Here is a 15540-nt window from a genome sequence, read left to right on the forward strand (position 1 = left end):
GAGAATCATGAAGTCATTGTCTGAGGCTCCAGCAGCTGTGTAAATGTGATCACCAGCCACCTCCCAGCCTGAAAAGGAAAGGGAAGAGTTAATGCCTTGTGCTCTTGGGTGCAAGGCAAATGTGCACCCAGACGACACTCTGGAAGGGAGGTTTGACACTATCTTTTGAGGCGCCCAGAACCACCACTGAACAGGAACCATGTTACTTATCCTGCCACTTTGGTCAAAGACCCTGAAGCTCTCAGAGCAACACCTTTGAAGTGCACGCTCATGTTCCTAGCTCTGTTCCTTCCTCTAAAGCTGTCTTGGCAGAACATATGTCCATGAGGAACGGAACTTTCAAGGGAATGCATGACATAGTTAGCTTATTTTTCTGACATCACTATTATGAAGAAATGTGAAGTTGGAAGAACTGAGGGTGTGCAGGGAGCTGACAGCTCATGGCACAGGGAGAGGCAATTACCTGTCATGCCCTTGTACTCGAAGTTGATCCCACTGAGAACGGTCGTTTCCATGTTTGTGGGCAGCGTGTTCCACCATTTGTATTCAAATCCCACAGCAGGTTCAGTCCCCGCAGGGCAGTGGGTACAATCTGGGGAACCACAAGATCCATGCATTCAGCGGGAAGGCTGCAGTCACTCTGACTGGAGCTGCTGCCACACAGACAAGTGGCAACAGTGGTGGGCAGCCCACAAGCCTGGCTGCTGAGTACCGCAGCAGGCAGTTGTATCAAGTTGACTCAAAAACATTCTGACAATGTATTTAACTAACTCAAGATGTAAACACTGAGCCTTCTTTCCAATATGCCAACCATCCTATTTGCCCACCCCAATTTTCGTTTCAAAACGTAGCTGTACCTTCTAGTCTGACACATGTAGTTCATATTATTGTCATATTATCATTAAATGCATTCATATTAACAGGTACACAATCACCCCAAGGCAGCATGGCTTATAGGTTTTGGTTGTGTCGAGCTGGTCATCCCAGCCCCTTAAGCCTTCTAGTCAGCATCTCTGCCATATGCTGGAAGCTCTGCTTTGAGGATTGGGCACTTTCAGGCCTGAATCACATTTGCAGTTGGAGTGAGGAGGAAGGAAGGCGGCCTCAAGTCTGACTCTGACCTGCAGACGAGGCCAGCCCTGACCTCTCTTCTGAATTTAGTCCTCAGAGGTGGCCTGGTCCTTACTGCCTCCCTTGGAAGGGCGGGGTCTGCATTCAGCTGGCCACTCTGAGTGCCCACGCAGCCCACCCACACAGTCCATGTGGGGATGGGTGTCCTGCAGGGAGTCGGGTGGTGAGGAGGTTACCTGAGCCATTGGAGTAGGAACCGTATGGGCAGGGCTGGCAGGTGCTGTTGTTGGTTTTGAAGAAGCCTGGGTTGCAGGGTGGGCAGCTCTTCTTCTCACCAGAGGCAGGTAGCTTCACCGCCCCCTCAAGGTCCTCGCTACAGATTTTCGGCCTGGCCCATTTGTACATGAGCTGTGTCTGCAGAAATGGATTAAGCACAACTCAGCCTGTGTGAGATTTAGGACGTCTTTGGAACTCTGCCCTGAGGATGGGGGTTGGGGGCAGAGATCCAGATTCTGGGCCACGTCAGAGCTCCCCCGGGGTGGGGAACTTTGTGTTGGTCACAGATGTATCCCAAGCACCTAGTGCAGTGCCTGATTCCTGGTTGTGCTCAGTCACTATCTGCCAAATGAATGTTGCCTGGGTGACAAGGAATAGCTCTAATGAAGACTTTATGACAGAGAATATGGGACCAGTTGTCTTAGAGAAAGCTCCGATTCCACTGTAGAATCTTATTGCTACCAAGGTCACAGGAAGAGCAGCTGGTGAAAATCCCAGAACACAGAAAGGCACAGGGTGGAGGTGGCTCAGATGCCCCCTGGGGACTGAGGAGGTGGCAGAGATGTCCCAACTTATTTTTTGAGGGGTGCATTCTTTGCTCTTTTATTTATTGGGTAAACGTTTACAGAAAGCCTAATGCATCTATGTGCCAGACATGGTGTCTCAGAGATGAATGAAACGTGACCCCTGCATTAGGTTCAGAAGTGGAGATGACCCGCAGGAGACTCCGGCTGAATCAGGGGTGAAGGTGGGCAGCTCCATTCTTCCCACATGGCCCTTAGATCGAGTCACACACAAAAAGGTGCTCTTATGGGTTGCACTGAGGGGTTGGTGAACATGATCTGTGCAGATACCATACATGTGAAAAAGAAGGATGAATAAGGCCTCTGTCTTTATTTTTCAAGATAAGAAACAAGTCCTGAAGGAGGGACACAGACTGCTTTAATGATGGGGAGCTCTGGGCTCCTCCTTCCCCTGCTCAGCTCAGCCTGCTGCCTGCAAAGGGCTACAGCAGCCAGAGCCCCAGGCTTGAACCTCACCTGACTCCTGTAAGTCTCAGGGAGAGGAGGGTCCCAGGAGCCCGCAAACTGACTCGGGCCAGCTCTTGGAGCAGCACATTCAGTGGCCCCACTGGATGGGCCATCCTGGTCCCTGAGAAACAACTAAGGCACAGCCAAGGTCAGAAACATAATCACAGGAGCCAGCTCAAGGTGTGTCCCTTGATTTTAGAAGACTGTTCAGAAGACAAACTGAATCACCAGACTGAGCAGAACCAGTGCGGGAATGAGGCACAAAGCAGAAGTCTACAAGGAATGGCTGAAGAATGCATATTCATGCGCACTCCCGAAAGCACACGCTTCAGTGCTCCTCCTCTGAGCTGGGCCTTGACTGTGCTGCAAGGCGGGAATGCAGGCTTTGGTCTGAGCCAGCATCTAAAGGCCCTGGCAGGGGTCAGACCGAGGCAGACACCCGGGCTTGCAGGCAGCAAGCACACTACTGACCCAGAGGGCCTTGGTGTGAGCCCAGGGAGGGAAGAGAATGGGGCAGAAGGGAGGAAAGACAGCCACATTCAGTCACAGGAGGGAGAAGAGGATTAATTGTCCGCCTTTTATTGGTGAGTCAGCTGAGACCAAGAAAATGAAAATAATGTTTACAATGTCATACAGAATTCCAGACACCACAGAACTGAGTCTAAGGTGCAACTGACAAGACACAGCCATTCTCTCTTGGCTGCTGGGGAAGGGGATGATGCCCCAAATATGTGGGGGAGGTGGTGGTGGTAAGAGATGACCATGCAAAATATTCATTGTTAAGGACCAGATTTTAACCCACGCTTAGTTAGGAAAAGGAGAATTCAGCCAGCCGCCCAGTCAGCAAATATTTATGTACCTAAGAGCCAAGCATCATGCTTAGTGCTGAATACAGAATTCCCAACTCCTAGTTCTATCCCCTTGAGAATCTCTGGCTTACAGACAGCTCAACCAGATCCTTCTCCGTGCACCCTCAAGCCCTTCCCTGCTCATTACACTGTTCCTCCACCCACCAGGCCCAGCGGCTGCCTCCTCTCCTGCTGTGTCCGCTGCCTGGAAAACTCCATGGCTCCTCCTTCATCTCCTTCAGGTCTCTGCTCAAATGTCAGCTCCTCAGAGAGGACATCCCTACCCTTCTAAAATAGCGGCACCACCCTCCGTCATTCTCTCTCTTCTAATCCTGGTTTATTTTTTTCCTTTCTACCACTTACTACCATTTGCTATATTATACAGCCATATTTGTCTATTATCTCCCTCTCCACTCCCTCCCCAGCAATACTTAAGCTCTGTAAAGGCTAGATGCTCCCTCAGTTTTGTTAAGTGATGCATATCTAGCACCTAGCACCTCGCGCCGTGCCTGGCACAGAGTTGCTCCTCGATAAATATTTGTTGACTGATGAACAAATGGCCACCTCTGAGAGACTTTCTCTGCCCCCCCCACCCCATGTCCTGGTCGCTCCTCCTCTGGGCTCCCCCACTTCCCTGCACATCCCTCTGGTTGCCTTGACTGGGCCTGTTTTTCTCCTCTCTCCAGCCTCCCATACAGGACTGTGAGCTCCCTGGGGGCAGGAGCTTGTTTTAGTCATTTCTGACTCCCCGGCCTATAGTGCCAGGCCTGACACATCAGTCAGCCTCAAAAAGTGCTTGCTGACTCAGTGACAGTGTGGACTAGGAGGAGGGAAAGTTCTTTTCTGAAGCAGAAAGCCTGGAGGAAAGAGAAGCAACAGAAACGGAACAAGTCAGACCACAGGCAGGAATCCATTCCCAGTGCCAGTCCACAAAAGCAGTGCCGAGGGGGCGAGCCTGAAGAGCCCCGGGAGGACATTGTGCACGGACAGGCGGGTTCTGCCCGGAGTAACTCGGCAAATAGAAGAAACCAAGCAAGAGAGAATGAAGTGGGTTTTAGAGACAGAACATACGTGCATAAACTGTGAAACAGATGCCGCAAAAACAGTTTCTGACCAGAAAATGAATGAAGAGGTCTCGTTTTGCCCCCCGCCCCACCTGGCCCTAGGATCACCTTGAAGGCCTGTGGGGTTTTAACTGGTGCCAATGTCATTGACCACTGAAGCTCCAAATGGTGGCAAAGCTCAGGGAGTGGGAGACAGTCCATCTGGGGCTAAGGGGCTCCAAGACTGTGCTACCCACCTTTCCGTCGGCATCACAGGCTGTGTGTGTGTAGAAATAATCTTTCTCTGTGCAAGCTGGGCGCACGTTACAGGAAGAGGATCCTTTCTCTAAATTGCCAAAGCAAGAAGAAATATTTGGAGTTACATAAGAAAGTTGAGCTCCTGGCCTCTTCATGGCCCTGTAACTCCCAAGCCCCTGGGTGCATTGCCATACAGATATTGCCGGAAGTAGAAAATCCTGCACACTCACCCTTCCCCTTGCCTCAATAGTGTCATTTCCAGTTCCCCAACCCCGCTCAGGCTTCCCTTTGCACCTCTTCCAGGTGCTGATGAGAAACCACTGTTTGCCGCTCCCCCTCTCCCACCCCATGGGGCAGAGGATGGAGAAGTGGCCTGGTCAAAGGACCAGCAAGGAGGGTAGATGGAGACAGCCTCTTGCAGGTTAACCACTGCCAACCCAAGTTCCCTGAAACCTGGGGAGGTTCAGAAAGTTCACCATCTTCCAGGTGCCTTAGTGTCGACCATGGGTGTGGTTTTTCTACTCCTGAAGTGTTGAAGTAAAATGTGACTTTGCTTTCATACTCATTCCAAGTCTTTCTATGAATGTTCTAATATATGCCTAGAATGAAGGCCTTCCACCTTGGAAATTTCCTTTTCTTCATGCAACCATTCTACACAAATCAGGTTTGTAATTTCCTTGGACTCCACCTAACACACAAGGTTCTTCCCACTTGCCTTAACCCAAGCATCCCAACACTATTATTATTATTATTATTATTATTATTGAGATGGAGTTTCACTCTTGTCCAGGCTGGAGTGCAATGGTGTGATCTTGGCTCACTACAACCTCCGCCTCCCAGGTTCAAGCAATTCTCCTGCCTCAGCCTCTCGAGTAGCTGGAATTACAGGCATGAGCCACCATGCCCGGCTAATTTTGTATTTTTGGTAGAGATGGGGTTTCTCCATGTTGGTCAGGCTGGTCTTGAACTCCTGACCTCAGGTGATGTGCCCTCCTTGACCTCCCAAAGTGCTGGGATTACAGGTGTGAGCCACCGCACCTGGACTCTTTATTGTTATTTTATTGTTGTTATTTTTTAGAGACAGAGTCTTGTTCTGTTGCTGAGGCTGAACTGCAGTGGTGCAATCTTAGCTCACTGCAGCCTGAAACTCCTGGGCTCAAGTGATCCTCCGGCCTCCCGCACTGGCCCAACACTATCTTTAACTCTTGATTTATACCTAATGAAAAATGTTAACTGCTGGGCATGGTGGCTCATGCCTGTAATCCTAGCACTTTAGGATCTCTTGAGCCCAGGAATTCAAGACCAGCCTGGGCAACATGGCAAACCCTTCCTCTACAAAAAATACAAAAATTAGCCAGGCATGGTGGTGCAGGCCTATAGTCTCAGCTACTTGATGCTGAGGCAGGAGAATCGCGTGAGCCCAGGAGGTTGAGGCTGCAGTGAGCCATGATCATGCCATTGCATTCCAGCCTGGGCAATAGAGAGAGACTAAGGAAGGAAGGAAGGAAGGAAGGAAGGAAGGAAGGAAGGAAGGAAGGAAGGAAGGAAGGAAGGAAGGAAGGAAAGGAGGGAGGGAGGGAAAGAAAGAAACAGAAAAATGTGAACTATCAGTTTTCTTCTACTGTCTGAATGTTCTCCTCATGTCTGTGTTAGCTCTGCGCTAACCCTTGAACATCTGGATAGCGAGAACTACGTCTATGAATCTCTATTCGTTATTTATTTATTTATCTATTTATTTATTTATTCTTCCCATCACATGGGTTTGTTTTCTTTTTTCTCTCTCTCTTTCTTTTTTTTTTTTCTTTTTTTCTTTTGGTAGAGACAGAGTCTCGCTATGTTGCCCAAGCTGGTCTCGAGCTCTTGGCTTCGAGCAATTCTCCGGCCTCAGCCTCCGAAAGTGCTGAGATTATAGGCATGAGCCATTGTGCTTGACTCTCTCTTCAAAGCAGTGGGTTTAACTTGTTTTGAATTTAAAAATTCTTTTTAAAATTTGAAAAAAAGAGATATTTCTCTCTACCTAGAACAAGATGCATAATTCAGCACAGAGGGACCTGTGGACTTCTGCTTTTGACTGACTTGGCTGGGAACAATGTGGGGAGGGAGAGAGGCTGAAAACATGGGGAGGTGCCAATTCCTAGGTCTAGAAAAGTACAAGTTATGTGTTAGAAAATGCATTCTGCACCAAGACCTTTCTCTGCTTGTCAAATATTTGCCCAACCTGACATCCTAGCTCTGGGTTTTAGCAAAAATGGCTCAGCTGTTTACACACTGATCTCTGTTAAGGTGGTTTTAATAAATGATTAACCAAGATGCTGAGACTGACCTCCTTTCCCAGCTTGGGTTTCATCAAGGTGTTTAAACTGGATGCCAGTCAAGTTTGGAAGATGGGCCTCTATGTTTGGTTGAGGGAGTGAAAAGTGACTTAAGTAGGATTGGCCCTGGGCAAAACTGGAAGAAGATAAAGTTTATCTCAGGGCCTCCAACTACTCTTTCTGCACCTGCCTCCTCTTTTCAATATCCTCCCACCCCATCCCCTGCCTCCAGGAGTACAATGTTCTCACTGGGATCTGTTTTATCAAAGTAAAACATTTCTCCTGAGGGTTTCGGTACTGAATGGACACTGGCAACTGACAGGCACTCAGAATATATTTGTAAATGCATGGACCTTCTGTCACTCCCTGCACACACAGTCTATCATAGGCTATCATCAGAGTCTCCCTGCATTTTCCCAGTCTCTCACTGACCCTGTATTCTGGAAGAGTCAAGTCTCAAAGAAATATGACTCTCTTTGTACCCCAAGATGGTGAAGTTGTCAACAAGTTGACCACGGTCCTCATAGTAAAATCTCACTGGCCAGGTGAGGTGGCTCACGCCTGTAATCCCAACACTTTGGGAGGCCAAGGCAGGTGGATCATCTGAGGTCAGGAGCTCAAGACCAGACTGGCCAAGATGGTGAAACCCCGTTTCTACTAAAAATGGAAAAAATTAGCCGGGCGTGGTGGTGGGCGCCTGTAATCCTAGTTACTCAGGAGGCTGAGGCAGGAGAATCACTTGAATGGGGAAGGCAGAGGTTGCAGTGAGCTGAGATTGTGCCATTGCACTCCAGCCTGGGCAACAAGAGGGAAACTCCATTTCAGGAAAAAAAAAAAAAAAAAGAAAGAAAGAAAAAAGAAAAAACTCACTTCTCAGTCAATGGGGCACATTGAGAAATCAGTGGCAGAAGGAAAATAGATTCCAAGAATTCAGATTCCCAACCTAATGCTTTTATAACATCACTCTGGATAAAAATCAGCTTACATAGAGTTGATCAAAACACTCCTATGCAGTTTTACTAGAACCACCTTGCCATTCAAACCCTTGCCCAACTGCTGGACCAGTAAAGGGAGCCAGAGATTTAGACTAACAAAGGTTGCTGTTGATAGAAGCAGAGTGGGGAAGAGGAATAAAAAATGCAAGTGGAAAAACAGAGATCTAGACTTACAGATAAAAACTTCCCCCAAGACCTAAAGATGTCTGTTTTGGTTGAAAACTACACTCATTTGGCAAGATCTGTGTAGGTGAATATGACTTTTGTGTTAGGAATAGTGTAGAAACAAGCAATTCACAAGGTCAGTGGTTGGTCTTGGCTGAGCAAACACATACTTCAACACCTGTGTGAAGTTTGGCATGTCTTTGTAGGGAAAGGTGGGTCTGTTTGAGAGAGGGCCTCGTGCTGGGTTTACATTTACACTGTGTAAGAAAGGAAAAGTAGAATAGTTGTGAGTGTTTCCAGGGAAAAATATGGGACTGTTTCTCTCTCCCTTCTTGTTTGTTTCAGAACCTGTCTTGGAGACTGGCCCTCATACCATTGTCTGGACTGCCTGAGCAGAAAGTCATCCGCTGGCACTGCCCATCTCACACCAGAGCCTCGATACTCCCTGGAACTCCCTCAAATGACCACGTCCTATTTTTCAAATTGGAATGCTTTAGGAAGCTATCCTCAAACTGTAAAAACAGGCTGCTTCCAGCTGTCCCCTTACTTTCCCTCAGAGCAGTGGTTTGCAAATTGTGTTCTGAGGAACCCTAGATTTCCCAAAATGCCTGACTGGACTTCAACGAATGCTCTCAGGCTGATACAAGATTGTAATTTGCATCTTTAGACCTTGTTATCAAAATGTTTTTGTTCCTCAATATAGGCTCATGAAATTAACTTTGATAATAATTGTTATATGTTAACATGTATAAATTTATACATTTTAACTCTACTGTATCTACTGTTTATATTATAATCTTTTTTTTTTTTTTTGAGACTGAGTCTTGCTCTGTTGCCCAGGCTGGAGTGCAGTGGTGTGATCTCAGCTCACTGCAACCTCCACCTCCCGGGTTCAAGTGATTCTCCAGCCTCAGCCTTCCGAGTAGCTGGAATTACAGGCACATGCCCCCATGCCCAGCTAATTTTTGTGTTTTTAGTAGAGACGGGGTTTTGCCATGTTGGCCAGGCTAGTCTTGAACTCCTGACCTCAAGTGATTCCCCTGCCTTGGCCTCCCAAAGTGCTGGGATTACAGGCGAGAGCCACCACGCCTGGACTACATTATAATCTTATACAATGTTTCACTTAAAATTTCACCACTGGCCAGGTGCGGTGGCTCACACCTGTAATCCTAGCACTTTGGGAGGCCGAGGTGGGCAGATTATCTGAGGTTGGGAGTTCGAGACCAGTCTGGTCAACATGGTGAAACCCCATCTCTACTAAAAATACAAAATTAGCCAGGCGTGGTAGCACATTCCTGTAATCACAGCTACTCGGGAGGCTGAGGCAGGAAAATTGCTTGAACCCAGGAGGCGGAGGTTGTGGTGAGCCGAGATCATGCCATTGCATTCCAGCACTCCAGCCTGGGCAACAAAAGTGAAACTCCATCTCAAAAATAAATAAATAAATATAAATAAAAATTCACCACTTAAAAAATGACTGGACCGGGCACAGTGTCTCATGTCTGTAATCCCAGCACTTTGGAAGACCGAGGCAGGAGGATCACTTTGAGGCCTGAAGTTTGAGACCAGCCTGGGCAACACAGTGAGACCCTGTTTCTACAACAGCAACAAAAAGATTGCAACCCTTTCCTTAGCTTTCCTAACCCCTCTAGCTCTGAGCTGCTTTTTCCTTTTGACATGACACCATGGCACTTTTTACCATCCCACATACTATATAATGTATTATATATGTATCATCTATTTCTTTTTGTTTATTGTCTCTCTTCCCCACACCCCTGAATGTAAACCCCATAAAAACAGGGAACTCTGTCTGTTTTGTTCTGATGTAGCCCAAGTACATAGAATAGGGCCTGGTGGACAGGAGAGGCTCAATATTTATTGAATGATTCATTTTTATTTCATTTTTTTAGAGACAGGGTCTCACTCTGTCACCCAGGCTATAGAGCGGTGGTGCGATCATGGCTCACTGAAACCTCAACCTCCCAGGCCCAATTGATCTTCCCGGTTCAACCTCCCAAAGTGCTGGGATTATAGACTCACAGCTTGAGAGGCTGAGGCAGGAGGATCACTAAAGCCCAGGAGTTCAAGACCAGCCTGGGCAACTAGCAAGACCCCTGTCTCTATAAAAATAAAAACAAATAATGAGTTGGGTGTGGTGGGGCACGCCTGTAGTCTTAGCTACTCAGGAGACTGAGGCGGGAGGATTGCTGGGGATGGGGAGTTTGAGGCTGCAGTGAGCAATGATTGCACCACAGTACTCCAGCCTGGGTGATAAAGTGAGATCCTATCTCAAAAAAAAAAAAAAAGACAAAGTGATTAATGGATATATGGATTGGCAAGAGTATTCCAGGATCCAGAAAGGAAGGGTTTAAGAATCATCATCCTCAGCTTGACCAGAAGATGGCTCTATTCCCTGGTTTCTCCTTGTGTGTTTTGGTGGTACCCTCTGTCTCCAAACTCCTCCCACCCTCAGAAACATCACCTGAGTATTTGTCAGGGTCACACTGGTGACAAGAAGTTTCTCCTTTATTTGAATAAGAGTTGGCTGGACAAAGTTTGCAGAAAGAGGAGCCCTTCTTGGATGCATACGTGCCGGGTTTGCAGGGGAAGCATTCTGAAGTGTAGGCCACCCCTAGGGAGGAGGAAGAGTCAGAAAAGCAAGGATTCAGCCTGGAGACTGAGTCCCCAGGAGACTGCAAAGTCAAGAGCCCAGGGAGTCAGTAACCCTGGTCTCAGTACCTGTTATGGCGATGTTTCTCACCAGCACAGGCTTGGATACTTTGGACCATACCGAGAAGGCTGTGGTTCTCCAATAGAGGACATTATTGCCTCGATTTAGCTCCACCTAAAAACCACAAACAGGAGCGTTCGTTCATCATGGAGAGAAATCTCGTTAATCTGTTGGTATAGCCTCTTGTTGGGACGACTCCTCTTACTAACTGCATGGTAATGCTTCTTCTTCTGACCCTCTTCCTCCTCGTCCTCAGCTCTGCCCTTCCTCCCAACTTAGCACAGCTCCTCTCTCTTTCTAAGCCTCCTCTTACAACCCTTCCACTGCTCCCTGGATCACATATACCACGAGCATCTCTTATGGTGAGACCAGTAAAGAGACCTGAGGATCCTGACAATAGGGTGACTGGCACTCCCTCATTCTTCTGTGGTTTTGCAGGAGACAGCCCCCCTCCCCAGAAGGCCCAGTCTTAAAGCTGAAAAGCTGCTGGTCTTTGGAGTCAAGCCATAGAAGCGACAAGTCAGCTCCCACCCATATTCTGTCAATGCTAGAGGACAGCAACTACAGCATCTTCATCATATCACACTCCTGCCCTCCAGGGACATCAGGGTGGAGGCTCAGACTGGGAGGAAGCACTCTCTGAGGAAGGCCCTGGGTCCCTTTCCTGGGATCTCTGGGAGAAGGCTGGTGTGATACTCACACTGTGGAATTCCCATCCTTTCTCTGTGGTCTTCATCCACCTGGAGTCATCTGCATTGGGCTGGCACTGGTCATTCTGAACCTGACATAAAAGAGTTTGGAACCGGAATCTCAGCTTTCTAAGGAAATGGATATCTTTCCCCACATTGCACCAGTCCCCCAGAGGGCCCTTCTTTATATGGGAAGAGTTGCCAATTTCCTTTAGGGACTGAGCTCAAAACACATGAGCCTCAAAGTAGGGCAGGAATTAGTCACACACACAAAATGAGCATTGACACCAAAGAAATAACTTGTAATTCAAATATGCTGTTTTCATGTCTGAGCTGGATAAAACACTTAGAAATCTCCCAGACAACTCTTCCCCCAAGAGTCCTTTCACTTTTGCCTTTTCTCCTTGCCTCCTGGGGCCTCAGCTCATTTTGCCCACAGCTCTCTCCAGAGGGAAAACAACAGTGATTTCCCAAGCAGGGCTACACTCACGATGGATTCCTCAAATGGATCTGAGCCCCAGAGAGACTTTAGCTCCCACCCTCCACCTTGGCCAGGGGCTTACAAAAAACTCAAAGATGATGCTGGAGTCTGGGTAGTAGTATTCGAAGTTAACGGTGCCGGATTGCTTCAGGTTGACGGCGTACATCAGTGTGGCTGTGCATTCGTCCGTGTTGGAGGCGATGTAGTCGCCCTGGGGAACCCACTTGGACCTGTGAAGGAACAGGAACCAGGTTTACAGGCAGGAGCACAGCCCACCAGGCTTTGTGCCGTGTGCAGGTCTCATGTTCTGCTGGGTCTTTGGGAATTTTCAGGCTTGTGATTCACAAACTGAAACTTGGACCTGAAAATGCTCAGTGAAGAAAGACAAAAGAAGCTCTCAGGTAGGTCAAGGACCTGGAGTGCAGCTAAGAAGAGGAAGGCACACAGGTGAGGAAGACAAGGAGGCTTGCCTCCACATTGTGCAGAACTACCTGGGATACGGGTGGTAGGTGAAGTTGGGGACGAATAACTTTTTTTTTTTTGAGGCAGAGTCTTGCTCTGTCTCCCAGGCTGGAGTGCAGTGGCGTGGCCTCAGCTCTCCACAACCTCTGCCTCCCGGGTTCAAGTGATTTTCCTGTCTCAGCCTCCTGAGTAGCTCGGATTACTGGCATGCACCACTACACCCGGCTAATTTCTGTATTTTTTTTAGTAGAGACAAGTTTTCACCATGTTGGCCAGCCTGGTCTCGAACTCCTGACCTCAAGTGATCCACCCACCTCGGCCTCCCAAAAGGCTGGGATTACAGGCGTGAGCCACTGCACCCACTCAGGGAGGGGTGACATTTATTGGTTGCTCACTACCTCCAGGCATTGCACTACGTGCTTTATATTCATGATTTATTTTCATCAATAAGAGGAAATGTTTTTCCTGTTTAAGAGATGATGAAACTGGGGCTTGGAGAGTGCCAAGCCCAATATTATGAAGCCAGCGAGTGGCAGGGCTGAGATCCGGTCTGCCAAACTCTAAAGCTGTCAAATAACTCAGTAGACACAGACATTCTTCAGAACTCAGGCATCCACCCAGTCTAGTCTACCTGTTTTTCCAGAAATGTCTACTATAAAGATGCCACATGTAAATGGTTTTTATGGAAAGGGGGAGGGCCAGAGAACCTCGGAGACAGCCGACCTGGTCATGTCTGTTTTGTCTCCTAAATATGTGTTCACTCTATCCACCCTGTCCACGGGCTCTCCCTGTGCTCACCACCACAACATCTATGAACTAGCCCCCAAACTTGTCTCCCTGAAGCCAGTCCCACATCCTCCTAGCCCTCTTCATGCTGCAGCCCAGCAGACAGATCCTCCAGAATAAACATCTGACCATGGCACTCCCTTGCTTCAAATTAAAATCCCTGGGACTGACTCTCTGTGGCCCTTAGGATAGGGTACAGATTCCTGATGCACTCTTTTTTTTTTTTTTTTTTCGTGTCAAGCTGTTCTTTATTTCAGGGAGAAGCCAGGGGAAGGGGCTCAGTCTTTCTTGGCAGCAGCTTTCCTCATAGCGGCTAACACGTTGCTCAGCTCCTCCCGCTTCCTCTTGGCGCGGATGTGCGTCCCCACCCTTTTCTTGATAAACTTGAGGGCCCGTTTGTCCTTGGAGACCTTCAGTAACTCCATGGCGCGCCGCTCGTACGGGGCAAAGCCACACACCTCCCGAATCATGTCCCGCACGAACTTGGTGTGTTTCGTCAGACGCCCGCGGCGGCGGCTGTGCCTGGGCTTGCTCACGTTCTTGGTCACTTTGTGGCCCTTGTTGAGGCCCACGGCCATAGGGTAGCGTAGAGCCATGGCTACTGCTCTCCAATGGCGGCCGTGGCGGAAGGGCTGATGCACTCTTTATACTCCAACTCTATGACATTTCTTTCAATTCCTCTGCCAAACTTTCTCTTACCTCTGGGCCTCCTGACATCCTCTTCCCTCTTCCTGGAACAAACTTCCTCCTCTCTCTCTCGGTTTAACTCCTACACTGTCTTAAATGCCACTTAATCTAAAAAGTCTTCCTTGATTCTATCTGCTTCTGCTATGGGTGCCCTTAGTTCTCTTTGCTCCCCTTCTCATAGCCATAATCCCATGATATTTTATTTATTTTTAGTATATTATGAAATATTTAAGACCTATACAATGGTATAATGAACGTTCACCGACCCACCACCCTGCTTAAGAAATTCAACACAGCAGAAGCCTCTGTGTACCCTCCGCTAACCTCATCTGAGCCTTTTCCTGGAACACACTGCCTTCCCCACTGCCAAGTGACCACTTTCCTGAATCTGGTGTTTAACATGTGCATGCGATTTTCTACATGTATGTATCTCTAAACAATAAACTGTATGGTAGTGCTTCACATGTTTTAAAGCTTCACATAAATGGTATTATATTTACAGGCTCAAACTCGCTTTGGGAAGGGAGGGACTTCAATATACTAACTGTGAGATTCATCCATATTCACACATCCAGCTCTTCTGGCTTCGTCTTTACTACTGCATAACATTCCTTTGCATGGCTCTACCATATTTATTTGCAAATCACTCATTGATGGACATTTGGATTGTTTGCAGTTTCGTGTGCACATTCTGCTGTGTTCCTGTCTCCTTAGGCACATGTCTGAGTAGAATGCCTGGGAGGAGAATGCCTGGGAGAGCCTCCCATTTACCAGCGATTGCTGCACTGTTCCTGTTGCTCCACATCCTCTCCAAATTTGAAACTGTCAGACCTTAAAATCGTTGCCAATATTATGTGAGGGAAGAGATCAAATTTACCTTGCTCACTAAAGTATTCCCAGTACCAGTCTGGGCCTGGCACATAGTGGGGACTTGCGGGGTTAAAGAGTTGAACGTGGAAACAGGTAATCAAAGACCATCACGCTATTGCACTGTTTTGCCTGAGACCAGCCCAGGTTTCCAGTTGCTTGGTAATGGTCAGTTGGGTGGGCATGGTGGCTCATGCCTGTAATCCCAACACTTTGGGAGGCTGAGGCAGGGATCACCTGAGGTCAGGGGTTCAAGACCATGGAGACCAGCCTGACCAATATGGTGAAACCCCATTTCTACTAAAAATGCAGAAATTAGCTGGGTGTGGTGGTGCATGCCTGTAATCCCAGCCACTCAGGAGGCTGAGGCAGGAGAATCGCTTGAACCCAGAAGGCGGAGGCTGCAGTGAACCGAGATCGTGCCATTGCACTCCAGCCTGGGTGATAAAGCGAGACTCCATCTCAAAATAATAATAATAATAGCCAGTTAAAGGATCCTTAGATCAGCCCACAGATTTCCCCGTGTTTGCCAGAATAACATGGTTATTTTCAGCTCTTTGACAGTCAGTGTTATTCTCAAAACGAAAACATATAACATGAGCTCATCCAAAATATCCCAGCTAACCTAACAGCATTGATTTCTCCTTGTGGAAAGAGCTAACCTTTAATGCTCATGTGCTCAACGACGTCAGCTATAAATAACTCTTGAAGTTTGATGAATAATTAAAAAGATGCCATAAGTGGGTTACATTTGCAAAATGCATCACAATTCTGATTTTTGTCAGAGTTGCCCCTGGTGAAGACATTTCATATTCAATAATAACAACATGTTTTGATT

The 15540-nt window shown here is 47.7% G+C and overlaps 2 protein-coding genes across 4 annotated transcripts in view; both read right to left on the reverse strand.

Moving 5' to 3' along the window:
* Window positions 1–15540, reverse strand: part of KIAA1324 (KIAA1324 ortholog) — a 100777-nt gene that overhangs the window by 13563 nt on the left and 71674 nt on the right. For 2 of the 3 annotated variants that reach the window (XM_011948136.1, XM_011948138.1), the window contains 8 exons: window positions 11983–12130; window positions 11431–11511; window positions 10739–10844; window positions 10482–10631; window positions 4527–4615; window positions 1308–1485; window positions 464–592; window positions 5–68 (listed from right to left, as the gene is read on the reverse strand). In XM_011948136.1, the coding sequence (XP_011803526.1) occupies window positions 5–68; window positions 464–592; window positions 1308–1485; window positions 4527–4615; window positions 10482–10631; window positions 10739–10844; window positions 11431–11511; window positions 11983–12130 (945 nt within the window). The remainder of the gene's footprint in view (window positions 1–4; window positions 69–463; window positions 593–1307; window positions 1486–4526; window positions 4616–10481; window positions 10632–10738; window positions 10845–11430; window positions 11512–11982; window positions 12131–15540) is intronic. The other variant, XM_011948137.1, reaches the window with a different exon arrangement.
* Window positions 13383–13781, reverse strand: LOC105516075 (60S ribosomal protein L36). Its single transcript, XM_011948135.1, has one exon. It carries the CDS (start codon window positions 13742–13744, stop codon window positions 13427–13429), a length of 318 nt encoding a protein of 105 aa, XP_011803525.1. The 5' UTR covers window positions 13745–13781; the 3' UTR covers window positions 13383–13426.

The sequence above is a fragment of the Colobus angolensis genome, unplaced genomic scaffold, assembly GCF_000951035.1.
Source record: "Colobus angolensis palliatus isolate OR3802 unplaced genomic scaffold, Cang.pa_1.0 Scaffold273, whole genome shotgun sequence".
NCBI lineage: Eukaryota > Metazoa > Chordata > Mammalia > Primates > Cercopithecidae > Colobus > Colobus angolensis.